We start from the raw sequence: 23336 nt of genomic DNA on the forward strand, positions 1-23336 counted from the left end.
TAGTCTGTGTGGGGATGCTCAGCACCCAGAGGTGAAAGCATCTCTGCTCTGGATAACCCCAACCGGCCCAGGGTGGGGGTAACCCCCTTTGGTGACGTCCCCCTTCAGTCTCAGTCCTTTTAGGGCTGACACCCCTTTGGTGGTGGTCTCCACTTGACGGTGGTCCCATAGCCACCAGCGGGGAGCGGATGGAACGACGAAGAGGAACCACGGTGCAGCCCCTCCCAGGGAAATGGCTTCCGGGCAGCAGTCGACATAGAACCCGCCCGGAGGAGGAGACTGTAGCACCGGGAAACCGAAACTGAGAGACGGGAGGGGCGGGGGAAGCACCGGGGCCGTGCCACGACATGGCCGGCCAGGAGCCCGCGGTGCCGGTGAGCCCCGGCTGGCAGCGGGGGTCGGGGGGCGGTGGGGCAGGAGGAGACGGGGGGCGGCAGCGGGCTGTGCCCCGACGGGGCGGTGGGCACGGGGCTGTGCCGGGACCTGCTGGGGGGCTTTCATCACCCTCAGGAGTATGGAGTGGGTGCGATGGGAGTGCGGGGCTGCAGAACGGGGAGGCGGCAGGGAGGGGGACGGGGTGGCAGGGCGGGCGGGCGCACCCCATCCCATCCCATCCCATCCCATCCCATCCCATCCCATCCCCACCCCGCCGGGTGCGATGCCGCCATCGCCTCCCCTTGTGCTACGGGGAGGGGAAGTGCACGGCGAGATCCGGCGCTCACCTGTGCCCGGATGGGGGTGCTGAAGCTCTGTCCCCTCCCTCACCCCCCCCTCAAGCCGTTGGAGGACGACTTCCAGTTCATGCTGTGCGAGGGCTGCCGGCAGGAATCGCCCGACCTGAAGCTGCTCACCTGCCTGCACACGCTGTGCCTGGGCTGCCTGCGGGAGAACAAACCCGTGGGGCAGTGCCCCGTGTGCCAGGCGCCCATCCCGCAGCCCGACGGCATCCCCAACGTGGACAACGTGCTGTTCAGCAGCCTGCAGACCCGCCTGAGCATCTACCGGCGCATTGTCAGCGGGGCTGAGCTGCTGTGTGACAACTGTGGGAGCAGCAGTGAGTACTGGTGCCCGGAGTGCAAGGAGTTCCTGTGCACAAAGTGCTTCGAGACCCACCAGCGCTACGTCAAGAGGGAGAACCACGAGGCCAAGAGGGTGCAGGACATCAGGGTGGGATCGCCTCAGGAGTTCCTCGAGGGCACCAGGAGGACCAGCAGCTCGTCCTGCCCCATCCCGACCCACCAGAACCAGACTCTAAGGTAGGTTTCCTGGAGCTGGAGCTTCTCGTCGTTCATCTTTGGGCTGAGTGAAGTGGTTCTGTCCCTCCCCTTGGGGCCATCAGATGGAGAAGTTGGATGGGAGTCAGTTGTGTGGGACGCAGTGACCAATGGGGAGCAGAGGGGAAGCGCTGGGGCTGCTGGTGGGACCTGAGGAGGGCGTGGGGTGAGGATGAGGAGGTTGCTGGAGCCCAGGAAGGCGGCTGGTGGGATGTCTAAGGTTGCCCAGAGAAGCTGTGGGTGCTCCATCCATGGGGATGCCCAAGGCCACGGATGGGACCCTGGGCAGCCTGAGCTGGTGGGGGACAGCCAGCTCTTGGTGGAGAAACTGGAATTGGTTGGGCTTTAAGGTCCCCTCCAACCCAACCGTTCTATGCTTCTAAGAACAGATGATCGTAGAATTAGAGGTTCATAGATAGGATGGAGTAGGACGGAAGGGGTCCTGAAGCCCTCCCAGCTCCAACCCCTGCCGTGGGATCAGGCTGCCCACGGCCCCATCCACGGCCTCGGGCACCTCCAGGGATGGGGCACTCACACCTCTCTGAGCACCCCGTTCCAGAGCCTCACCGCCCTCTGGGTAAATAATTCCTTCCCTTCTTACACTGCTTCCTTCATCCCGGGGCACGGCCTGACGTCGCTCCGCCTCTTTTCACCTTCACAGCATCTACTGCAAGCAGTGCTGCAGGGCGGTGTGCTGCATCTGCGCTCTGCTGGACGCCGCTCACACCGGGCAGCACTGCGACATCAGCACGGAGGCACAGCGGCGGCAGGACGAGCTGGCAGTGCTGGGGCAGGAGCTGGCGCGGCGGCGGGGCGGCTTCGAGGCGTCGCACGCGGCGCTGCAGGAGAAGGCGGCGCGGCTGGAGGCGGAGGGGCGCGGGATGCGGGAGCTGGTGAGGCAGCACGTGGAGCAGCTGGTGGAGCTGATCCGGCGTGAGGAGGAGAAGCTGCTGGAGCTGGTGGAGAAGAGGCAGGAGAGGGGCCGGAGGGAGCTGGAGGGGGAGCTGCGGCGCGTGGAGGCCGTGCTGCGGAGGATGGAGGCGGGCGAGAGGCTGGTGGAGAAGATGGGCCTCTACGCCACGGAGCAGGAGGTGATGGACATGCAGCCCTTCGTCAAGGATGTGCTGGAGGAGCTGCGGAGGCAGCGCCCGGCGGCGGATGTGGAGCTGGTGCTGCACGAGGACTTTGCTGAGTGCCGTGCCAGGCTGCAGGAGCTGGCTGAGCGCATCGAGGGGCTGCAAGGTGAGATGTGGGCACGCTGCTCCGCAGGGCTGGGTGGAGGCCGAAAGCCGGGCTGAGTGTCATATGTTGGGATTCACATCTCCTTCCACTTGGGAGGACGGTGATTGCTGTCCTCGCTCTGAGGTTGGGATGCCACCATTGCTTTCCTCACTGCCAAAGCGACGACGGTGGTCTCGCTCTCGCAGCGTGCAGCCTGCCCCCCGGGTGCACTGTAAGGGGAGGGATGATGGTAAGTCATCTGTGCCCCGGGCTGGGGGAGGTGAGTGGCATCTGGATGTGGCTGTGCAGAGCGTGCAGGCTGCTGCAGGCAGTGGGCAGGAGGGCTGGGGATGCCCTCTCCAAGAAGCATGGCATGCACACACATCACCTCTGTCCCTGGGACGCGGTGTGCAGCCGTCTGCTGAGCGCTCCATCTATGCTGCCCTCGCTAAGCTCCCTCTCCTGCTCCCTTCAGCCCCGCTCCCTGCGGCAGGTCCTGCTGTCCCCCAGCAGGACACGCCATCCGAGGACAGCAGCACCCCAACCCTCGACCTGCAGCCTCAGCCCCATAGCCCAGGAGAAGACACACCCCCCGCACCACCCACCCCTGCTGCACAGTGGGATGAAGGAGCAGAGGAAGGCTCAGCGTCGCCTCTTGGTGCTGCTGGGGACACCACATCTCTCCCCACCAGCCTCCAGGCCTCCCTGGCCGCCCTGCGGGAAGATTTTGGCTGCTGGGCCAGGGCACACCTGCAGCACACAGATGAGCTGCTGGGGGTCACCGCTTGCCTGCTGCAGGCTCACTGCAGGCTGAACAAGCACCTGGTGTCCCTGTCCCGGGGGGTGCACTCCATGGCCCGCTCTCTCAGTGCCATCTCCTCCTCTATGGGGACAATGCTGCAACCACGGCCTCAGGACCCCAGATCTGTGCCCGCTCCACAGGACCCCCCAGACTTGAGCTGGCCCTCACTGCCCTCCAACCTGCCGGATTTGTTCTGCCCCAGCACCTCACAGCAGAATGAAGCAGATCGGGGTCCTGCAGCATCTCCCCCTGCTGCTGAGCCCCCCGCCAGGCCCCCATCACCAAAGGCCCCCAGCCCAGCGCTGGAGGAGGAGCATCCCAGCAGGGGCAAGCAAGACTGGAAGCACACTGCTGGCCTCAGGAAGCGGAGGAAGAAGTGAGGGAAAATGGTGTGCCCTTTGCGGTGCCGCAGTGATGCTCCAGGAGGATGCGGGAGAGCAGTGAGGAACGGGTTCCATCTGTAAACCAGGATGCCTGGAATACCCATGGAAGGTCACTGTAGGGACCAAGCTCCCCACCTCACTTGCTGTGCCAATAAAATCCTCCTCGGCTGAACATTTGTCTTTTGCTGGTATCGCAGCCCAGAAGGGCCCTCCTGAGAGCTTCCCAAATTGCGTCCCACTTCCCTCCATGAAGGGTTTGAACATGTCCACGGCCACAGCCTGGGCATTGCTGGAGAGCACAGGAGTGCTGGGAGCACGGGGCTGGTGGGGCGGCATGTCCCCAGCTACCGAATCACAGCAATTTCATTGCATGATGCTACTAATGGCCTTTTCAGCTTTCCGGCACACGTGGGCAGCTCCACCCAGGTCAGCTGGATGAGGAAGCATTTTACCATCCCAGCCTCACGGCTTGAGTTTGCCCTCTGCAACATCTCCAAGTGGGGCTCAGGGCTACCTGCAGCTCCGGCATCCCTGTGGCAGCAGAGGAGACGTGGCCCCACAGCCACCTGCACCTCCTGCAGAGGGTTTCGCAATACCCATCACTCTCAGACACATCCAGCACTGCTCACCCTCCTCATCCCACTGTGTTTTTGTTCTTTCAGAAGCTGCCCCTGCTCCAGCCACCACGGAAAACTCCCACCAGGTGAGATTTGCTTTCTGCTCACACCGCAAGCCATCCCAAATCCCAGGGCTCCCCACGACATCTCCAAGCACCCCCGTATCTTCTGTTCATTGCCTCCATCTCTGCCCCTTGCCCCAGGTAATCTGTTGGTCCCTGTATGGTCCTATCACAGCCCCAGGCTCTACACTGGGTGGCTGGACCTGGGTTTGCTCATCAAAGCAAGGTGTGTGGTGGGACCATGCATCATCGTGCCTGCCTTGGTGTCATTACCTTGAGGTTGTTACCTTGGGTTCAAACGAGTGGCCTTTCCCTTGGACCTGTGTGGTTGTGCTCTGGTGGCAAAGGACACACAGGGATGCTCACTGAGCTCTGCTTTGCCCACTTAGGTCCCATTGACCTCCACACCTGCCAAGAGAAAGAAAGATGAAGGCACCACCACAATGCCATTCCCTCCAAAGGTGATAAAGGTTGAGAAAGATGACGATGAGTGGAGCACGCCAGTGGTGCCACAGGAACCAAACTGCTTGCCCCAACCGCAGATCAGCTTTTCTCCACCCACCATGACTGCCAGCAGGGAAGGCAGCAGCAATGAGAGGCATGACTCAGGTAAGCAATGCTCCTGCAGGCATCAGGTGGATTCTGGGGGGCAGCTTGCAGCATCCACAGGGAGTTCCCAAGAGGACAGTCACATCTCAGTGCATCTTCTTGTTCAGACGGTTGCTCCCCATCCACCTCTCTGGCTGGCCAGGGCACCCCAGCTCAGCTGATGATGCTGACAGGGGGTCTGTTGGCCCTTGTGCTCACTGCAGGTTAGACAGTCCAGTGTCCCAAAAGTGACATGTCTTTTCTCTCTGGGCAGATAGTGACCTTCTCAACTTGGGCAGCGCTGAAGAGGACAGCATGGATGAGGAGTTGCTGGTAAGTTAAGATCCTGGCAAGGGAACTTCTGAAATCCTTCCTGAGACCCAAAATATCTTTGTCAAAACCCTTGAACTCTGCGATAGCCCCATTTTTCCTGTCGTCTTAGAGCAGAAAACTACTCGGTAAGGTTCCAAGCAGGTCTCTCCAGGTCCTCCAGCAGACAGTTTGAATAGATCCTTTTGGTCACCTCCAGGACTCACAAGCACCCTGAGCTGCTACCCTGCTTCTTCCTGAGATGTTTATTAAAATCTAGTTGTTTGCTCCTCTAGGACCCCAGTCTCCTAGACGATATGCTCGAGGATGGCACCAGCAGAGATAACTCACACCTTCCCATCTGCCTCAAGAACACACTGGATGTGGGACAAGGATCCGTGATCTTCTTTGACGTTGAGATTTGGAGTAAGATCCTAAGCGGGAATGTCTTCTGTAATGAGTGTGCCATGTTGAAGCTGGCTTAGGTCCCCACGTGTGGCAGCATCGCTTTTGATTTTTTGGGGGTGGGCAGAAGTTGGGAAGTTTGGTGAGGTACTGGCACGGGCTGCCCTCGGAGGTGGTGGAGTCACTGTCCCTGGAGGTGTTCAAGAAAATGATAGATGTGGCACTGTGGGACATGGTCTAGAGTGGTTACAGGCATGGGACTGAACGATTTCAGTTGTCCTTCCAACCTTAATGATTCTATGATTCAGTGAAGTTCGAAGATTTCTGCCATAGCCTTGGCGAGGTAAGAGAGAAAACAACCTCTTGAGCCCCTAAGAGATCTTGCTTTCATGTTTTGAGACAGATAGGGGGCTATTAACAGCTGAGTGACTCAATGTTTTATTTCCCTGCTGAATAAGAGGTTAATTCTTCCTGTTCTTTCTCTCTCCTCCTCTTTTGCTTTACCCCCATCCTCTCCAGAAAATGAAGTCATTCAGATGTCGGTAGTTGATAAAGAGAAAATGCTCTCAGTCATCATTCAGCCCATGATGTGTTTGCCCACCTCGACAGCCATAACTAATAGCTATGAGATGGGCCTGAGGGATCTGCTTAGCCACCTCAGCACCATCCGCAGGCCCATCCTGGCTGCCTTTGATCTCTGGTCACTGCCCTTTCCCACCCTCCTGAAAAGCCTGATGGCCATTGGCAAGAAAGAGGAGTTCTTCTCCATGGTGTATGGCTTCCTGGATGTTCTACCCCTAATAAAGGAGAAGATCCCCATGAAGGAGAGCTGCAAGCTGAAGAACTTGGCCAGCAACTTGCTGTGGCGGGACCTCAGAAGCTCTAGCACCCTGGAGAGTGCCAAAGCCACGAAGGACCTATGCAATGTTCTCGAGATCGACCTGAAGAGCAAACCCAGACAGCTCCTCAGCCTCGCCAACCTTGAGTCCTTCATGTCCCTGCAACCCTTGCTGGACAAGAGGCTGCTCAGCCGGCCCTCGGCCCAGACGTTGGCTTCCCATGGCATCGGCCTCCCCGAGCTGCACGCCTGCTTCGCGTGTGACCCCATCAGGGGGCTCCCCAAGATGTGTGCCGTGGTCAATGCCCACCGGCATCCCTCTGAGAAGAAGGTCCGTCACCTCAGCAAGGTCAAGGCCTACTTCCAGCAGCAGCCACTGGCGGGTAGCAGCCACGCTTTGGTGCATGACGAGTTGCTGGAGGCCATGAAGACCAAGCAAGACTGCTGAAAGGTAGTCCATACCAAACCCATTCCATTGCCCTGCTTGGGATGCAACCCAGCTGTGTGGTACAAATGCCCTAAGTGAGCACACAGGATGATACTCTCCAAATGCAATGCCAGCCAGGGCATTGCTTGACGGTGCAATGAGCTTAACTGCCCTTTTTGTATGCATGCAGATGAAATAAATCATTTCTATATTTTGTCACCTGCTTCAAATACTTTGCTTTACTCCCCATTGCCATGTTTAGCATGGAGAAGAGGAGGCTCAGGGAGTCCTCTGCTCAATACAACTCCCTGACAGGAGGTTGTGGTGAGCTGGGGTTTGGCCTCTGCACCAGGTAACAGTGATAGGATGAGAGGTGATGCACTTCAAGTTGTGCTAGAGGAGTTTCAGGTTGGGCATCGGGAAATATTTCTTCTTTGAAAGAGTGATAATGCATTGACACAGGCTACCCTGGGAGGTGGTGGAGTCACTGTCCCTGGAGGTGCTCAACAAGCGTTGGAGTTGTCACGCTGAGTGACATGGCCTAGAACAGTCAGCCTCCCCAGAACCTTCTCCAAGCTAAAAGCAGACAAGATAACCATCTACACCTGACCTGAAGAGTGAGAAAAGGACCCTGCAGTTACAGAGGGAAGGGCCTCACAGCAAGAAAAGGGAAAGTAGCTTCACAGAGTAGAAATAAGGGGCAAATAGAGATAGTTTTTTAGAGACCGTTAGAAAACAAGGGATTCCAAGCACTTTCACAGACACCAGGTCTGGAATAACAAGGAGGATGAAGGCCATAAAGATAAGGACTGGAGAGCAGCTCAAAAACATTTGGCAGGGAGGTGAGTAGATGTCTGAATTGCAAGCTGAAACCGGTTTGGGAGATGCCCCCACTTCGGGGTCAGAAGTTTGCAGCGAGGAAGACTACGAGCCTTCATCATCACAACCTACTACACACGCGCAAGGGAGGGAGAGACTGCATGCTAATGGGGTCTCAGGAACGTAATGAATATGTATCCCAATTCCAGTCAACTACTGGTTATGTATTAGTTCGACCTATATCTATACCACGATTTCTCCTTACGATGTGCAAGTTAGGTGGAACAATCCCCCTTGCACCGGCGTGTACGCACGTCACCAATAAACACATACCTGCTCTATATCCTTACTGGCTATAGGGTCTGATTTCCACACGTCAGATCTGCAAAACATATCCCAAGTTAGTAAAGGGATAAGACGTTTCCAGACCTGAATCTGCCCTTAAATGCTGGGGGTATATCTTGAAATGCCGCGTCAGAGAAAAGGTGAGACTTGTGGCCATCTTTCAAAGAGATCTTGCAGGGTGCATGGTCTGGGGGTGGGACACGTGCCCTGGGAGGGCTTGCAGGGCTGCTTACTACCAGAAAAGATGTTAAAAAGAAACTGCAGTTAGCTGCACAGCACATTTGACACCAGCTCCTCGTTAGCTAATTAACACCATCCCCAGGGGACTGGGTGCTGCCAATTGCCTTTGATGGGTGTGAGGGCTATAAAAGGCCCTGGGCAACCCCTTACCCCTTATGCTGGGCTCTGCTGGGCAGGATGAGGCTTGCAAGCTGCCTGGGCACTGCTCTTTTCTACTGCCTCCTAGAGATGGGGGCTGCCTACAGTTCTTGGGGCTTCCTCCGAGGGGAGACAGAGCTGTGGGGGGATCAGGCCTTGGGGCAGCCCCACGTCTTCTCCCAGCCCTCCCCGTGGGGGTGGGTGGACGTGTCCCAGCTCCAGGCTGCGTCCCCACTGCACCCCGTGTCTGTGTGGTGCCAGGAGGCGCAGGTGGTGGTCACGGTGCACAGGGACCTCTTTGGCACCGGGCGCCTGGTCCGGGCTGCAGACCTGACCCTGGGAACGGCTGCCTGCCCGGCCACAGCCCAGAATGCTGCTGAGAACGTGGTGACCTTCGTGGCTGGGCTGCATGAGTGCGGCAGCACCCTCAGGGTAAGGCTGGGGGCCTTGGGTGAGGGCTGGCTCCTTGTTTGCACTTTGGGGTGCTGTGTAGTAAGGGATGCTGAGCTTCTGGGTGTTTAACTGGGGAGTTCTGGCTGCTTTCTTTCCTTTTGTTTAGCAGGGTGGGAAGCAACTGCCAAAGCTTCTCAAGGCTGGTGGTGCTGCTCTCTGACGCAACGCTTAATGGAGCATAGTGGTTGGATGCTGTGCTTGGGGAAATGATCACAAGGTTTTCCTTATAGTTGGGAGTATCAGCTCCTCTCTGAGGGCTTCAGAGCCCCAGCAGCTGATGCTGAGTTTAGGGACATCTGGATGTTGCCTACTGTTGCTAGAGCATGTGTATGGTAACTGATGAGTCCTGGCCTGAACCACTGATTGAGCACCTGGGGAAAGGACCCGGTCAGCCCTGGGAGCACAGGTGAAGGCAATTCAGGTGTGTGATAGGAAGGGGTGGAGCCTGGCTGCACCTCTCTTAGACCTCATTGAAGGGCTGACTGCCACTGGAGAATGACCTCTGGTTGGAGATCCCTCCCTTGTGGAGTTTCCCCTGCAAGCCTTGATCTTCAGTGGTGGGTGAGCACTTTTCCTTTTTCTTTGTAACACCTTTCCATTGCACTAATCCCTTTGCTATTTCAGCTCCTGCATGACCCTTCCACCACATTGATCTTTCTGATTGTTACAGAGTGGCATGAAGCTGCTTTAACAAAAGCTCTATCCCCTGGGAGAGGCTTGGGTCTCCACACGTGTGGCTGGAGGAAAAGGGTTCTCGGTGACAGGGCAATGCAATCTGCCTCTCCCCAGGTCACCCCCGAGGCTCTCATCTACAGCACAAGCTTGAATTACAGCCCGGTCCATGCTGGCAACCCTGTCATCATCCGCACCAGCCCTGCTGTGGTCCCAATTGAGTGCCACTACCCGAGGTGAGTTGATGTGGATGGGCACCAAGCCCTCCTGCAGCCGCAGAGCCTTCTGATCACGTGCATCACTCCCCAGGAGGAGCAATGTGAGCAGCCACGCCATCCAGCCCACGTGGGCACCCTTCCACTCCACCCTCTCCTCTGAGCAGAAGCTTCTCTTCTCCTTGCGCCTTATGAATGGTAGGTTTGGGGCAGGGGTCTCCCTTTGGTGTGAGCTCCTCAGGTGTTGGTGCAGGGCTGGCAGCCCCGGGGCCTTGCCCTCATGTAGGGTTCCTTGCGTGGAAGCAGGGAGGCACTAGATCCACCCAACTTCCATTCCAGATGACTGGAGCACCGAGAGGGCCTCTGCTGTGTTCCAACTGGGGGAGGTCCTCCGCATGCAGGCGAGTGTCAGCGTGGGGAACCACGCACCTCTGAGGCTCTTCGTGGACAGCTGCGTGGCCACCCCCAGCCCAGACAGGGGCTCCTCTCCCCACTATGCCTTCATTGACTTCAGTGGGTAAGAGCTGCCTGTGTCACGGTCTTGAGTCACCTCTCTGTAAGCCTTGGCTCTCAGTCACCTGGCTGACGTTTGTTTGCACCTAGGTGCATGGTGGATGGGCGGCTGGATGACGCCACCTCGACTTTTATATCCCCAAGGCCCCGGCTAGATGTGCTTCAGTTTGCAGTAGATGTGTTCAAGTTCGCAGAAGACTCCAGCAGCCTGGTAAATCCTTCCTAAAGCAATGGGCTCCCTTGTTGAGGTGGGGTCCAACCTTGTGCCACAGAGTGGGTCGATGCAGCTTTGTTGGAGCTGCCTGGACAAGTAATCTCATAAAGTCATTTGAGTTGGAAGGGACCCTAAAGGCCATCAGTGCAACCCCTGCGATGCACAGGGGCACCCACAGCACATCAGGTGCTCAGAGCCCCCAGCCTGACCTTGGTGTCTGCAGGGATGGGGCACCACTGCCTCTCTGGGCTTCCTGTGCCAATGCCTCACTGCCCTTAGTGTAAAAAAAAAAAAAAAAAAGCTTCCTTACATCCAATCTAAACCTCCCCTCTTCCAGTTTGAATCCATTTCCCCCTTGTCCTACCCCTCAACAGACTCTGCTTAAGAGTCTGTCCCCTTCTTCGCTCATAACATGTGGATGGGGTGTTAATGCTTCTGACTGTAGCCCTGTGAGCCCAGGCTCCTCCTTGGGGGATGCTTCTGGTCAAGACAAGCCCCATTAGGTTAGACTTGAATGTCTGCACTCGATGTTCTGAAAGAAGCAGTGGTGTTTGGGGTGCCCTAGGGAGGTAGTGGTCCCTCACAGGGCACGGGGAAGCTATGTGTGTGCCTTTAAGGTGAACGACCACCTCACCCTGCTGCTTGGTGTCTCAGCTTTACATCACCTGCCACCTGAAGGTCTCTCCAGCCAGCCAACCTCCGGACCCTCAGAACAAGGCTTGCTCCTTCCACAAACCCAGCGGGCTGTGAGTAGCTGGGATGTGCTGCTGGGCTGCCTGTCTTGTGCCCCACAGCGCAGTGGGGTCCCTGCTATAGGGCAGGCTGGTGACCCGGCTCTCTTCCAGCTGGGCGCCTGTAGAGGGCACACGGGCTGTGTGCTCGTGCTGTGAGACACAGAGCTGTGGCACAGCACGGCGCTCCCTGCAGCCCTTCACCCCATCCCGTCAGCACAGAGGGCGATCCCGCAGAGAGCGGCCATCGGGTCCCACGTTGGGAGAAGCAGATGTGATGCTCGGCCCTCTGCTCATCCACAGCCACCGGCAGCACCCAGCAGGCAGGGTGCCCTCAGCAGGTGGGTAATGAGGATGGGGTGTGGGCCCATCTCTGCCTCTGACCACCTTTGGCTTCTCCCCTGCAGGTGCTGGAAGCCATGTGGGGCTGGCTGCTGGCTTGGCCGTCCTGCTCCTTGCTGCTCTGGGAGCCCTGGCTGCCTGCCGGGCACAGCAATCCTGTCTGAATCGTGTTCTCAACTTTTAGCTTCTAATATCCAATAAAAAGTAAACGTGACCCACAATGGGAGGCTTCCTGGGGGTTGAAGGGGGGGGGGGGGGGGGTTCTGGCTCGTGCTGTCCACCCTGTGAGTAAGGGCTGGTGGGATGGGGGTCCCTGCTAAGGGGGGCTGGAGAGCTGCGGGGATGGTTTGGCTCTTCCTGGGCTGTAGGGAGGCAGGAATTCCAGTCCCTGCCCCAAGGACTGTTTATGCATTTCATCCAAGGCTCGTTACATATAGATATGTGTAAACAGTCCTTGGAGCAGGGACTGGAATTTCAGCCTCTGCTTTTCCCCCCTGCCCCCCCTCCACCACCACAGAAAGGGGCTTTTCCTCTCTGTGCTATGGAGCTGGGGCTGTTCTGCTCAAAGCAGCAGCTGGCAAGGTGCTCCTACTCCCAACCTGAGAGCAGATGCTCTCTGCCAGGTGCAAACAGAACCCCTGAGTTCCATGATGGGAAGGAGGAAGGGTTTCTTCTGCCAGCCTTGTTCTTAATAGGCTTGCTCTACTGTTAGCAGATATGTGGCTTGCAACCATGGGTGGTCATTCCCCCTAACAGCCCCCATCCTCTCCTGAGCAGCTTTGTGTTAAAAGGAGAAAGGAGCTGTGCTTTTAAGCCCCCTTCATACAATATGGGGGAAAAAATGCAGCTTTGGGGCTTGCCCTGGGACTTTTGATCTCTACTTCCTCCGGCTCTGTGCTTGCCCTCTTTCCTGGATGTGCTGGTTTGTGGCCAAGCCATCCACTGCTTGGAATCAAGTCAGGATAGAATTTCCCTTTTCCTAAGACAAACACCTTCCCCAGCTCTGTGTCCTGATGGGCTTCTCCCTGCTCCTGGCAGAGGGGCCCCTGAGTTGCCCCCTCCTCACCAGCCGAGGCTCCTGCCCTCACCCCACGCTCCCCAGCCGTTGTTTACTGATTCAGCAATGCCTGTCCCTCTTATCTGCTGTCAGAGTGAGTGCCTTTGCCAAACGTCCTCCTGAAGACAAAGGCTTCCTGCTGGAATGCCTGGCATTTCTACGCAAGCACCAATCTCAAGGTATCCTAAACACCAAGGAGAAGTCCTGGCCTGCTTCATGGGGAGGAGAGCCAGCAGGAGGGCAGAAGATTGTGCAATACAGCATGCTTGCATGTGCATTGTGCTCTTGGGATGTTGCGTCAAATTCAGGGGGGTTTCTGGCTGGCAACTGACCCAAAGCTCCATCCATTTCCCAGCGACCAGCTGAGCTCCACTTCAGCCCCCTGCCTTAGCCTGCTGCCTTCTAGCTAAGGGCATCACAAAGATGGGGAAGGATCCGTGGTGCAGAACAGAACACCCTTCGTGTCACCGTGCACAAAGACATACAGGCACCCAAGGAAGGGGCTGAGAGCACGTGGGGCTGAGTTTTAAGCAGCCATCCATCTGCTAAGGGGTGACCCTGGGTATCTGGATGGGTGCTGGGCAGGGCTGACTAACTCAGGCTGCAGTAGGGTGTGATGGGGCTGGCTGAGCACGGCTGCACTCGCGCTGCTGGTGAGCAGTGGGATGCGTAAAGTCCCTGCTTGGGATGCTATGGAGGGACCAAGGGGCAGCGGCATCCGGAATGGCTCTGAGCAGGGCTGGGGGTGGTGGAAAGCCCCCACCTCTGACCCCCCCCCCACTGCATCACCTCCCCAGGGGCCTTGAAAAGCCCCTTATCGCCCGGCACAAACCTAAACAAGCCGCTCCGTCCCCGTCTCCCCGTCTCCGGCTTCTGCTGAGTTTTCCAAACAATTCCCCCAAAGAGGCTGACGAGGATGTTTTCTCTCGCCTTGGGCAGCCTGGGATGGGGGGCACAGCACCCTGGAAATGACTCTGCCTCCTCATCCCCACGTGCAGACGGCACAGCGGGGACGGGGGATATAAAGCACAGCGGAGCTGCCCTAGCTCCCATGCTGGGTGAGCTGGCAGCAGGCGGGATGCAAGGCGGCTGCGTGGTGCTGGGGCTCCTGTGCTGCTTGGTGGCCGGGGTGGGCTCCTACACGCCCTGGGACATCTCCTGGGCAGCACGAGGGGACCCCTCTGCCTGGTCCTGGGGGGCCGAGGCGCACTCACGGGCCGTGGCCGGCTCTCACCCGGTGGCCGTGCAGTGCCAAGAGGCGCAGCTGGTGGTGACGGTGCACAGGGACCTCTTCGGCACCGGGCGTCTCATCAACGCTGCTGACCTGACTCTGGGCCCGGCTGCCTGCAAGCACTCCTCGCTCAACGCCGCACACAACACCGTCACCTTCGCCGCCGGCCTCCACGAGTGCGGCAGCGTCGTGCAGGTGAGATCTCATAGCCCGGGTGGGTGGTTTCCTCCCAGACAGGAGCTTTCTTCCCCCGGAGCTGCTTTGTGCTTACAGCTGGAGACCCTCTGCGTTTTACCCTTTATTTCCTTTTTGCACTTCCCAATGGAAAGAGACAGCTGTGGGTGGGTGGCAGGGGGAGGTCTCGGTGCCTCGTTGCCAACTTTGTGCACTTTCCCTGCCCAGGTGACGCCAGACACCCTCATCTACCGCACGCTCATCAACTACGACCCCAGCCCTGCTAGCAACCCCGTCATCATCCGCACCAACCCTGCTGTCATCCCCATCGAGTGCCACTACCCCAGGTAAGGGCTCTGCACCCTCACCGTCCCCCCATGTCCCCTCAAGTGCCCAGCTGGGTACTGACGCTGTTGCTTGACAGGAGGGAGAACGTGAGCAGCAATGCCATCCGGCCCACCTGGTCCCCCTTCAACTCCGCACTGTCAGCCGAGGAGAGGCTGGTGTTCTCCCTGCGCCTCATGAGTGGTATGTGGGATGGCACCACGTGCATCGGCAGGGTTACCCCAGTAACTCCCAGTTACCCTACTGGGGCACCCAGCTGTCCCAAAGCCATCGCCCCCACTGCTCCCTGGCCACCACTTCTGCTATCCCTTCTCTCACCCCCTTGTTTCACCACCCTGCCCCGCAGATGACTGGAGCACAGAGAGACCCTTCACCGGCTTCCAGCTGGGCGACATCCTCAACATCCAGGCCGAGGTCAGCACTGAGAACCACGTGCCCCTGCGGCTCTTTGTGGACAGCTGTGTGGCTGCCCTGAGCCCTGACGGTGACTCCTCGCCCCACTACGCCATCATTGACTTCAACGGGTGAGCCTGGGGGGGGTCACTGTGCTCAGGGGGCTCAGCAGGATGCTGACCCAACACCCCTCTGCCCCGTGTCCAGGTGCTTAGTGGATGGGAGAGTGGATGATACTAGCTCTGCCTTCATCACACCCCGGCCACGGGAGGATGTGCTGAGGTTCAGGATCGATGTCTTCAGGTTTGCGGGGGACAACAGGAACCTGGTAAGGCCGTATGCTGTGTCCATCCCCGACACCTACCCTGAGCCATGCTGTCCCCAGGGAGAGGTCCCCAGCCCTTCCCCTGCCTTTCCACAGATCTACATCACCTGCCACCTGAAGGTGACCCCAGCAGACCAAGGCCCAGACCCTCAGAACAAGGCTTGCTCCTTCAATAAAGCCAGAAACACGTGAGTAGCTGAGGCACAAACCAGGGTGTTTCACAGGCTCCAACTTAGGGGCCAGCACCAGCCCAGACACGGGACACAAACCCTCTGTGTGGGTCTGGGAGGTGGTGGATGAGGCACCACCTGATGCTGGGACACCACCTCACGCTCCTCCAGCGTGTGTTTGCCAATGTTCTTGGGGTCCTTTGGGCAGAGAGGGGGGAGGGGGGGGTTGCCGGGGGTCCCAACTCACCGGTAACAGTGTTGCCATCCTCCTCCAGCTGGGTGCCAGTGGAAGGCAGCCGGGATGTCTGCAACTGCTGTGAGACAGGCAACTGCGAGCCGCCTGCGCTCTCCCGGAGGCTCAACCCCATGGAGAGATGGCAGAGCCGCCGCTTCCGTCGTGATGCCGGTAAGGTCCCCCGGTGGGGCTGGGGAGACCCGGGCAGGGAGGAGCGCAGCTCATGGTTCCATCATTCCCAGGGAAAGAGGTTGCAGCTGATGTGGTCATTGGCCCCGTGTTGCTCTCGGCGGACCCGGGAGCTGTGGGACAGCAGGAGGAGGGTGGTGACGGTGAGTCCCTGTGGTTGTGCCCTTGTGGTGTGGCTGCAGTGCACTGCTCTGACGGCTGGGTTTGGGTTTGCAGGTGCGGCGGTGATGGTGCCCAGCGTGGGGACGGGGCTGGTGTGCGTGGCCGTGGCTGTAGCTCTGGCTGCCGTTGGGGTGGCTGTAGGTATTGCACGCAAGGGATGCACCCGAACCTCAGCTGCGGTGTGAGTGCAGGGCGAGCCGTGAATAAAGCCTGGAAAGGACAAACTGTGTCGTGCTGTCGCTGTGCGCCGCTGTGGCTCTGGAGTAGCAGAGTCCCCAGCTCCAAGACTGCCTCCACCGTTTGGGGTTGGGGGTTGCATTGCAATGGGGCCAGAGCACTGCCAGCAGTGGGATGCCCCAGCAGGGCTTTAGCCCCCTGCGGTGCCCAGTTCTGCCATGGTGGCTCTCCATAGGCCCCGCTGGAGTCAGTCCGCGTGGTTGGGTGGCCCCAGAGATGTCCCCAGCCTCTGGTCACCACGTGTTAGGGTGACAGCAACTGCACAGAGCATCCCGTCTCCACGCCCTGCTCGGGCTCTGGGGGTCGCAAACCAGCCTGGTGGGGCGCAGGGCTCTGCTATGAAGGGTGGGGTCCCGGCTGGGGCAAGTCCCAAACCCCATGCCCCCAGACCGCTGCGAGTGGCAGGAGTCCAAGAGCTCCGCTCCTGCCCGCACCCCTTCAGCTCCCCGCGGCCTCGTTCCCCTCTCAACCCGAGCTGCTGCCCTCGCTATTCACGCACCGTGCAGATGCGGTTCCCACTGACGCAGCGATCGAATGAGGGCCCTGGCGCGCAGCTGCCGGAGCAGAGAGCGGCTCTGAGCTGAGTGCCGGAGCTGCGGCTGGGAGAAGCCGAACGAGCCGAGCCATCCATCGGCTGCAGCTGAAAATAAAGACGGGTAAGCACGGAGGGGCACAAGCACGAAATAAAGACAGAGCAGCCAAATACAGCTCCGCGACTCGAAACGGCGGTGCGCTGAAGCCGCGGGGCGGCTCCACCCGGCGGGCGCGGGAACAGCGCGGACCTGGGTGAGGACTGCAGAGTAGAGCCCAACCGTAGCGGGAAAGCGGTGGGCGGGGCTTCGGTGGGCGGGGCTTCGGTGGCGGGGCCGGTGTCCCGCGGGGTCCCCGTAGCGGTTCCGGGTCGCGGAGGCGGAACCTGCGGGAGTGGAGCGGTAGCGCCATGGTGGGAGCGGGGCCGGCGGCGGAGAGGGGGAGCCCGGGGGGCTGCGCGGGGCTTCGCCGGGCTCTGAGCGCTCCTTTCCTCCTCAGCGGTTCCGGTTCTGCGGGGACCTGGACTGCCCAGACTGGGTGCTGGCCGAGATCAGCGTGCTGGCCCGAATCGTTAAGTGCTTTCCTCCCCAAACCCCGTCCGTCCCGGCGCCGGGCCCCGCTTTCGGCAGAGCCGGACGCGGTGCTGAGCCTGCTTCTCCTTGCAGTCCTCGGTGAAGCTGAAGCTAATCTGCGCTCAGGTGCTGCGGGAGCTGCTGGGAGAGACCATCGACGTGAGTGTTCCCACCGGGAACCATGCAAGCTCCCAAGCCTCTGCTTTGGCCGTAGTATTACAATACTATACAGCACTGTAGTACCGATGGAGTGAAAGAGGCATGTTACTGTATAATTAATTAGATGTGTGCTTCTGTCCTGCAGTATGAGAAGATCCTGAAGCTGACGTCGGATGCCAAGCTCGGTGAGCCCCACTCCCCTCCTGCTGCTGGGAGCCTTGCAGGAGGTGGGCACCCCCAGGGGTCTGTCTGTCGCTGAGCTGAGCCCCCTCCTCCCCACAGAGTCGGGTGATGTGAAGGCTGCAATCGCTGTGCTCGACTTCATCCTCTCCAACGCAGCCAAGCACAATGTGGATGGCGAATCCTTGTCCAGCGAGCTGCAGCAGCTGGGACTGCCCAAAGGTGGGGCGTGGGGTGGGGACACAGGGGGCCCTGCGGCCGCACATCTACACCAGGTGCTGCCTCGTCGTGCTCAGTCCTACAGTGAGCAGTGCACAATGCTGGCTGTCCTCTCATATGTCCATGCTGGCTGTCCCCAGGGTGACCCCTGGCTTTCTGAGCCCTACCCTGTTCCCTCCCCGTTGGGGTTTGGCTGCCCCAGGGCCGGAGCTGGCAGCAGCGGGTGCTCACTGCTTCTCCCATCTTCCTTCTCGGGCAGAACACGCCACGGGGTTGTGCCGCTCCTACGAGGAGAAGCAGAGCTCCCTGCAGGACAGCCTCAGGGCTGGCAGCCTCCGATGTGAGTGTCCCACTCATACCGCTGGCATGCGACCCTCAGGGGCAAGGCGGGGGGGAGGGGGGGTCTCTTCCCTGGAGACGTCTCATCCAAGGGTGACGCATTGGCTCTGTGCCACCCTGCCTGAGCCGAGCTGCGGGACCAGGCTGGGCACTGACACAGCCCTGCACTGCAGTGAGCCGCCTGGATGGCGTGTCGTGGCGGGTGGATTACGCACTGAGCTCCAGCGAGCTGCAGGAGGTGGGCGAACCTCTGGTGCACCTGCTGCTGCGTGTGCGGCACCGGGAGCACGGGGAGCCCGAGGCCGTGCCCATGGCCGTGTCGGCGGAGAAGTTCCGGGTGCTGCTGGCAGGTGAGGATGGACTGGAGTTGGGGCCGAGGGAGCCCCGTCCCCTCGCTCAGGGCTCTCCAGGCCCTCTGAGTAACGCTCCACGCCGCGGCCCCGTGCGGCATCTCCACCCCGCAGAGCTGAAGCAGGCCCAGGCGCTGATGAAGACCCTCCTCTGAGGACGCGACCCCCGGCGGTGGTGTCACAGCGTGCGGGGCCCGATAATAAAGTGCGGGAGCGAAGCCCGAGCTCTGTCGGCCTCTTCCTGCCCGCGGGGCCTTCGGGCGGTGCGGGACCAGCGCGGCCGTTGCCATGGCGACGCGAGGGCGGTGCTTCCCGGCATGCCCCGGGGCGGTGGCGGGGGGAATAGGGGCGGGGCGTATCGCCAGGCAATGGGACGGCCAATGGGTGGGTGGCGGGGCGGTCCGAAGCGACGGGACAGCCAATGGGGAGGCAAGGGGCGCGTTCCACGCCGTAGGGCGAGCCAATGGGGGGCGGGGGGGCGTGCTCCACGCGATAGAACAAACCAATGGGAGGCGAGCGGGGCGTGTCGCCAGGCAACGGGGCGCCCTCTGCGCGGAGGGTCTCCGTGTGGCGGCGGTCGCGTCGCGCTGTCGCGATGCCGGAGTGCCCGGAGCTGCACCTGGCCGGCCGCTACATCAACGAGACGTGCGGCGGGCTGGTGTTCGAGGGCGGCGTGCAGCGCTCGGCCGTGGGCCGCGGTCCGGAGGTGCCGTTCAGCAGCGAGGCCTACAAGGTGACGGCCGCCTCCCGCGGCAAGGAGCTGCGGCTGACGCTGGAGCCGCTGGGCCCCGGCCCTTCGCAGGCCCTGGTGTTCCGCTTCGGCATGTCGGGCTCGTTCCGGCTGTGCGAGGCCTCCAGCCCGCCCCGCCACGCGCATCTGCGTTTCTTCACCCGCGAGAGCCCCCCCCGCGCCCTCTGCTTCGTGGACCCCCGGCGCTTCGGCACCTGGCGGCTGGGAGAGGCCTGGCAGCCCGACCGCGGGCCCTGCGTCCTGCTGGAGTACCCGGCCTTCAGGTGAGCGCCCGGCCTCCCAGCGCGGCGATGGGGACGGAAGGGAGGCTGGGCGGCGGGGGGGGACGCGGCCCCGTGCGTGCCCCGTGCTGTGCTACAGGGAGAACGTGCTGAGCAACCTGGAGGATGCGGCTTTCGACAAGCCCGTCTGCGAGGCGCTGTTAAACCAGAAGTATTTCAATGGGATCGGCAATTACCTCCGTGCTGAGATCCTGTACAGGTGAGCGGCCATCTCCCTGAGCAGCGCTGCTTGCTGCTGTTCTGCAGCCCCACCGTCTGGCCGTGCCGAAACCACGCAGCGTCCACAGCCTCTCCCTAAGCAAAATGTGAGCACCTCTGCCTAGCTGGCTGTGTCGGGCTTGGGGCTAACAGATGGGCTCTCTCAGGGCGAAGATCCCTCCCTTTGAAAAGGCTCGGACTGTGCTGGAAGCCCTCAAACATCGGGAGCAGGTGAGGAGGAAAAGGTGGAGGATGCGTGGTGCTTTCCAGGCTGCTGTGCTTGGGGCTGGGAGCCCCTGCCCTCCAGTGCCATTATGGATTGGGATTTGAGCTCAGCGGTGGTAGCCCAGGGCTTGGGCCAGTTTCAGTTCACATTTAGTTCACATTTCAGTTCACATTTCAGTTCACATTTCAGTTCACATCACATCTCGCTGTGATGGGGCTGCAAACTGTCACGAGGCCCTTGCAGGGTTCACGCAGCTCCTTGCCTCTGTCTCTGTTGCTGTCAGGAGGAGTCTGCTGCTCTAGACAGGTTATGAAGTGTAATTGATTGAACCTTTCCTGCTGCCATCGTCCAGCAGCCACAGTCAGGTTTCCCAGCATGAGAGCAGGCGTTTTCCCTTTGTAACTTGCTGATTGGGGTCTCTCTCATCAAGCTTGTTGTTGTCCTTGCCATAACCACCCATGTCAGAGCATGCCTGCTCCTCCAGTGGAGCGGCAAGTGAGCACAGCCGTTCCATAACAGCACACACGTGGCGTGCAATTGCACGTGGCCATGCCAACAAGCTGTGACAGCTCCTCAGGCACGTGCCTTCAGGTGAAGAGGGTGAAGAGGAAGTGGCGAGGAAAGCAAGTATCATGCAAGCTTGAAACCTCCGGGGAACGCTGCAGCTGAACCTGTGGCTGGCTTGCTGTCCGCGCACTCTAATCTTGTAGCCCCAGGGGAAAGTGGGTGGCTGTTTTCAGGAAGTTTAAAATTAAACAACAACAAAACACAACCTGAGGCTTCTTTTTAGCAAACTGCTCGTTTTCCTGTGTGCGCTGCCCCTTTTTCACGTCCCTGTAGCTGTGCTAGTGGTACACAATTCACAGCCTACAATGTGGCCTGTGGGTTGGCATGAGCATTGGCAAGAGGCTGAGGGGGAGATACAGGATTTGGCTGGTTTGGGGATGAAGACATCCCAGTGGGGTAGCTGGCAGGTGACTTCTCTACTCCATCCCTGCAGAATTCTTCCCTGACACTGAGTAAGAAGCTGAAGCTGAAGCGGGATAACCCGGATCTCCTGGAGCTGTGCCACACGGTGCCCATGGAGGTTGTGGCAGTGGGTGAGGCTACAGGGCAAGGAGCTGAGGGACAAGGACCTGACAGCCCCTGGCCCAGGCTCTGGCTGGAGAGAGCTTTCTCTCCATTTCCTTTTCCTCTCTTCCTTCCTAGACAAAAATCTCTTTGACCCATCTGACTCGGATAACTATGCTGCCTTCAAGAACTGGCTGCAGTGCTACTTAGTGCCTGGCATGAGTTCCCTGCGGGACCGCAACAACAGGACCATATGGTTCCAGGTAGGAGTCTGTGGTTGGGTACCAGCTTGGGGCTGGGTACCCCTACCGCTCCTCCAAGGGGATAACCTTTCTCTTATGCATTGCTTCCCCGAGACCACCAAGCTGTGTCACTGGGCAGCTCCCTTTCCCACAGCCTGCTGTGACCACTGGACATGTAGCTGGTGATGACAGGGACACAGCTGCTGAGGGACAGAGGGCAGCCTGAGCAGAGGGGCTGGGTGTTACCAAGTGGTTTGGCAGCACTCATCCTCCTTCCTGGGTGAGATGCCGTGATGGGGCCTTAAAGGAGCAGGGAGAGTCTCAGAGACAGACAGTGCACCAGGTTCCTCTGGGTTTGTGGGGACGTGTGTCTGTTTGCCTATTCCTGTTTTGGCTGTGGGGTGCAGAAGGGTCTCGTTGCTCCTGCTGGAAGCTGCTGTGGGGTGCTTTTATGGGATGCTTGCTGGCAATCCCTGTAGAATGGTGTTATCCCAGTCACTGCTCTGTCACCTTCCTTGCAGGGAGAGCCTGGCCCCATGGCTCCCAAAGGTGAGTATCCTCCCTCCTCCCCACAAGACCTGCTCTTGCTCCAGGAGGGCTGGAGCATGGGGAGGAACCAGTCTGCTCACAGCCAGAGGAGCAGTCTTACTCTGAAGGCGAGTGCTGCAAGTCCCTGGTTTGCTGACAGTCCTGTGGCAGCTGGGTGGCACTAGGGGATGGAGCTTGTTGTGCCCGAGGCTTCCTAGCAGCACAGCAGCCTGCCTGTGCGCAGCTCCTGCACCTGCAGGTTGATTTTCCAGGCTAGCTACATCCCTTTCCTTGCCTGTCAGGCTCAGAGCAGGAGGGCACACTCCGGGGCTGGGTGTGAACAGAAGCCTAGTGGCTTACTGTTCTGAGAAAGGAATGAATTTGTTGTGGGGGGGGGGGGGGAGGGGAGGGGAACCACCTTGAGCCCTTCCTACGCTCGAGTTCCCATTCACTGCTCAGGATGGTGTCCCCTGTCTCCCTCACCCCCCTAACCTGGGCATGTCCTCTCACAGGTCAGAAGTCCCGCAAGAAGCACGCTCACCTGAAGGCAGACCCTGAAGCTCCAACCCCCATGGTACGAAGTTTTGTTGTTGGTGAGGCTGCTGCTGGGGCTAGAAGCTGGTTCCTTTGCCCTCTCAGGCTGCTCCCACAGCCACCAAGTGATGCATGAATCTTCACGTTCCCCTCTCATGTGCACGCTTCTGCTGCTAAGCCCTGGCTCTGTCCATCCAGGTCACAACACGTGCCTCAAAACGGCGTTCTGGGGGTGCAGAGGAGCCCCCAAAGCCAGCCGTGAAGGAGGAGGAAGAGAAGGCAGTTCCTGATGGGCCAAGGAAGGGACGTGCCCGTGGGAAGAAGAAGGTGGCTGCTCCTCCAACCTTATCAGAGCCAGATGCTCCGGTCAGAGCAAAAAGAAACCGGACATCAGCACGTAGGGGCAGAGGTGAGGCTGGTGGTCCCTGTGACTTTTGGACTGAGGGAGGTGGCAAAGGGAAGAAGAGTAAGCAGGATTCTGCAGGGCAGAGCCAGGCACCCCCTTACCTTCTGCCTTCTTGTTTCCGTCCCCACCTTCCAGGTGCAGCTCCTGCAGTGTGAGTACTGCACACTGCCTTCCGCACACCTCAGCCTTTGGAAACGTGTGACACTGCCTCTGCTGTGGAGACACGCTGGCCTGGGCTGCCTGGTGTTGCTTTCAGGCATGCCTGCTTGTAGCACTTGCTCTTTGCAACACGACTGCTCTTGCAGCCTCAGGGATGGGGGCAGGCTGGCGCTCCTCCCCCTTTCTGTTCTTAAATACTTTTTTACAACCTTGCTTGTCCCTTCTGAGTGGTTTTAGAATCAGTTCCTCAAAGGGACCACTGATTGTGCATCACGTCAGATTCTGATCCCTCCCTATACCCTCTTTCTTTTTTTAATCGCTGCCTGGATCACCGAGAAAGCTGGTTTTAGATGGTTAATAAAAGTATTTTGTGTAAAAATTGCTGTGCCTGCCTTCTTGTGCTAACCCCACCATGCCCAGCCTCTTTCCCAGATGGGCTGGAGAAACCTCACCTCCAAAAGTAA

General features: G+C 59.4%; 6 protein-coding genes across 11 annotated transcripts; all 6 read left to right on the top strand.

The window, feature by feature from the left end:
* The first annotated feature begins 316 nt into the window (after positions 1-316).
* On the top strand, positions 317-7145 carry PMLL (promyelocytic leukemia-like). Of its 2 annotated transcripts, none has more exons than XM_040706616.2 (8): positions 317-374; positions 778-1256; positions 1936-2516; positions 4343-4500; positions 4749-4968; positions 5222-5280; positions 5553-5682; positions 6181-7145. In XM_040706616.2, the coding sequence occupies exons 1-8, from the start codon at positions 348-350 to the stop codon at positions 6945-6947; spliced, it is 2421 nt and encodes an 806-aa protein (XP_040562550.1). In that variant the 5' UTR covers positions 317-347; the 3' UTR covers positions 6948-7145. The 2 variants fall into 2 exon arrangements, with proteins under 2 accessions (XP_040562550.1, XP_004943756.2); XM_004943699.4 differs by having other exon boundaries at positions 4343-4383.
* On the top strand, positions 2632-3852 carry LOC107052152 (microtubule-associated protein 1S-like). The gene is made up of 2 exons (XM_015279033.3): positions 2632-2745; positions 2971-3852. The coding sequence occupies exons 1-2, from the start codon at positions 2646-2648 to the stop codon at positions 3675-3677; spliced, it is 807 nt and encodes a 268-aa protein (XP_015134519.3). The 5' UTR covers positions 2632-2645; the 3' UTR covers positions 3678-3852.
* A 1413-nt stretch (positions 7146-8558) lies between the features above and the next one.
* On the top strand, positions 8559-11829 carry ZP3L1 (zona pellucida sperm-binding protein 3-like). The gene is made up of 7 exons (XM_046899324.1): positions 8559-8900; positions 9711-9829; positions 9903-10006; positions 10148-10325; positions 10412-11281; positions 11381-11607; positions 11674-11829. Exons 1-5 carry the CDS (start codon positions 8559-8561, stop codon positions 10545-10547), a joined length of 879 nt encoding a protein of 292 aa, XP_046755280.1. The 3' UTR covers positions 10548-11281; positions 11381-11607; positions 11674-11829.
* Positions 11830-13715: 1886 nt separating this feature from the next.
* Positions 13716-16114, top strand: ZP3 (zona pellucida sperm-binding protein 3). Of its 2 annotated transcripts, NM_204389.3 has the most exons (9): positions 13716-14091; positions 14299-14417; positions 14495-14598; positions 14762-14939; positions 15016-15136; positions 15230-15321; positions 15579-15709; positions 15781-15870; positions 15944-16114. In NM_204389.3, the coding sequence occupies exons 1-9, from the start codon at positions 13717-13719 to the stop codon at positions 16072-16074; spliced, it is 1341 nt and encodes a 446-aa protein (NP_989720.4). In that variant the 5' UTR covers position 13716; the 3' UTR covers positions 16075-16114. The 2 variants fall into 2 exon arrangements, with proteins under 2 accessions (NP_989720.4, XP_025009555.3); XM_025153787.3 differs by having other exon boundaries at positions 15579-16114.
* An 860-nt stretch (positions 16115-16974) lies between these two features.
* Positions 16975-18703, top strand: COMMD4 (COMM domain containing 4). Of its 3 annotated transcripts, NM_001277632.2 has the most exons (8): positions 17025-17069; positions 17156-17227; positions 17323-17388; positions 17534-17573; positions 17671-17790; positions 18047-18127; positions 18300-18476; positions 18591-18694. In NM_001277632.2, the coding sequence occupies exons 1-8, from the start codon at positions 17067-17069 to the stop codon at positions 18629-18631; spliced, it is 600 nt and encodes a 199-aa protein (NP_001264561.1). In that variant the 5' UTR covers positions 17025-17066; the 3' UTR covers positions 18632-18694. The 3 variants fall into 3 exon arrangements, 2 of the variants coding, with proteins under 2 accessions (NP_001264561.1, NP_001264562.1); NR_102412.3 differs by having other exon boundaries at positions 16975-17227; positions 18591-18703; NM_001277633.2 differs by lacking the exon at positions 18047-18127.
* A 304-nt stretch (positions 18704-19007) lies between these two features.
* NEIL1 (nei like DNA glycosylase 1) lies at positions 19008-23251 on the top strand. 2 transcript variants are annotated; one of them, NM_001080876.3, is made up of 9 exons: positions 19008-19490; positions 19588-19707; positions 19874-19937; positions 20933-21032; positions 21142-21266; positions 21767-21794; positions 22286-22347; positions 22506-22716; positions 22849-23251. In NM_001080876.3, exons 1-9 carry the CDS (start codon positions 19072-19074, stop codon positions 22866-22868), a joined length of 1149 nt encoding a protein of 382 aa, NP_001074345.3. In that variant the 5' UTR covers positions 19008-19071; the 3' UTR covers positions 22869-23251. The 2 variants fall into 2 exon arrangements, with proteins under 2 accessions (NP_001074345.3, XP_040562349.1); XM_040706415.2 differs by lacking the exons at positions 21767-21794; positions 22849-23251 and having other exon boundaries at positions 22506-22661.
* The last annotated feature ends 85 nt before the right edge of the window (positions 23252-23336 follow it).

The sequence above is a fragment of the Gallus gallus genome, chromosome 10 (assembly GCF_016699485.2).
Source record: "Gallus gallus isolate bGalGal1 chromosome 10, bGalGal1.mat.broiler.GRCg7b, whole genome shotgun sequence".
NCBI classification, from domain to species: Eukaryota; Metazoa; Chordata; class Aves; order Galliformes; family Phasianidae; genus Gallus; species Gallus gallus.

Coding starts and splice junctions, on each gene's coding strand:
- PMLL (XM_040706616.2), top strand. CDS start 348: ATGGCCGGCCAGGAGCCCGCGGTGCCG. Junction 2,517..4,342: donor GCGCATCGAGGGGCTGCAAG/GTGAGATGTGGG, acceptor TTGTTCTTTCAG/AAGCTGCCCCTGCTCCAGCC. Junction 5,683..6,180: donor CTTTGACGTTGAGATTTGGA/GTAAGATCCTAA, acceptor CATCCTCTCCAG/AAAATGAAGTCATTCAGATG.
- LOC107052152 (XM_015279033.3), top strand. CDS start 2,646: ATGCCACCATTGCTTTCCTCACTGCCAAAGCGACGACGGTGGTCTCGC. Junction 2,746..2,970: donor CTGTAAGGGGAGGGATGATG/GTAAGTCATCTG, acceptor TGCTCCCTTCAG/CCCCGCTCCCTGCGGCAGGT.
- ZP3L1 (XM_046899324.1), top strand. CDS start 8,559: ATGGGGGCTGCCTACAGTTCTTGGGGCTTCCTCCGAGGGGAGACAGAG. Junction 9,830..9,902: donor ATTGAGTGCCACTACCCGAG/GTGAGTTGATGT, acceptor ATCACTCCCCAG/GAGGAGCAATGTGAGCAGCC. Junction 10,326..10,411: donor GCCTTCATTGACTTCAGTGG/GTAAGAGCTGCC, acceptor GTTTGCACCTAG/GTGCATGGTGGATGGGCGGC.
- ZP3 (XM_025153787.3), top strand. CDS start 13,717: ATGCTGGGTGAGCTGGCAGCAGGCGGGATGCAAGGCGGCTGCGTGGTG. Junction 14,092..14,298: donor AGTGCGGCAGCGTCGTGCAG/GTGAGATCTCAT, acceptor TTCCCTGCCCAG/GTGACGCCAGACACCCTCAT. Junction 14,418..14,494: donor ATCGAGTGCCACTACCCCAG/GTAAGGGCTCTG, acceptor GTTGCTTGACAG/GAGGGAGAACGTGAGCAGCA.
- COMMD4 (NM_001277632.2), top strand. Junction 17,228..17,322: donor TCAGCGTGCTGGCCCGAATC/GTTAAGTGCTTT, acceptor TTCTCCTTGCAG/TCCTCGGTGAAGCTGAAGCT. Junction 17,791..18,046: donor GCAGCTGGGACTGCCCAAAG/GTGGGGCGTGGG, acceptor CTTCTCGGGCAG/AACACGCCACGGGGTTGTGC.
- NEIL1 (NM_001080876.3), top strand. CDS start 19,072: ATGCCGGAGTGCCCGGAGCTGCACCTGGCCGGCCGCTACATCAACGAG. Junction 21,795..22,285: donor TGGCCCCATGGCTCCCAAAG/GTGAGTATCCTC, acceptor GTCCTCTCACAG/GTCAGAAGTCCCGCAAGAAG. Junction 22,717..22,848: donor ATCAGCACGTAGGGGCAGAG/GTGAGGCTGGTG, acceptor CCCACCTTCCAG/GTGCAGCTCCTGCAGTGTGA.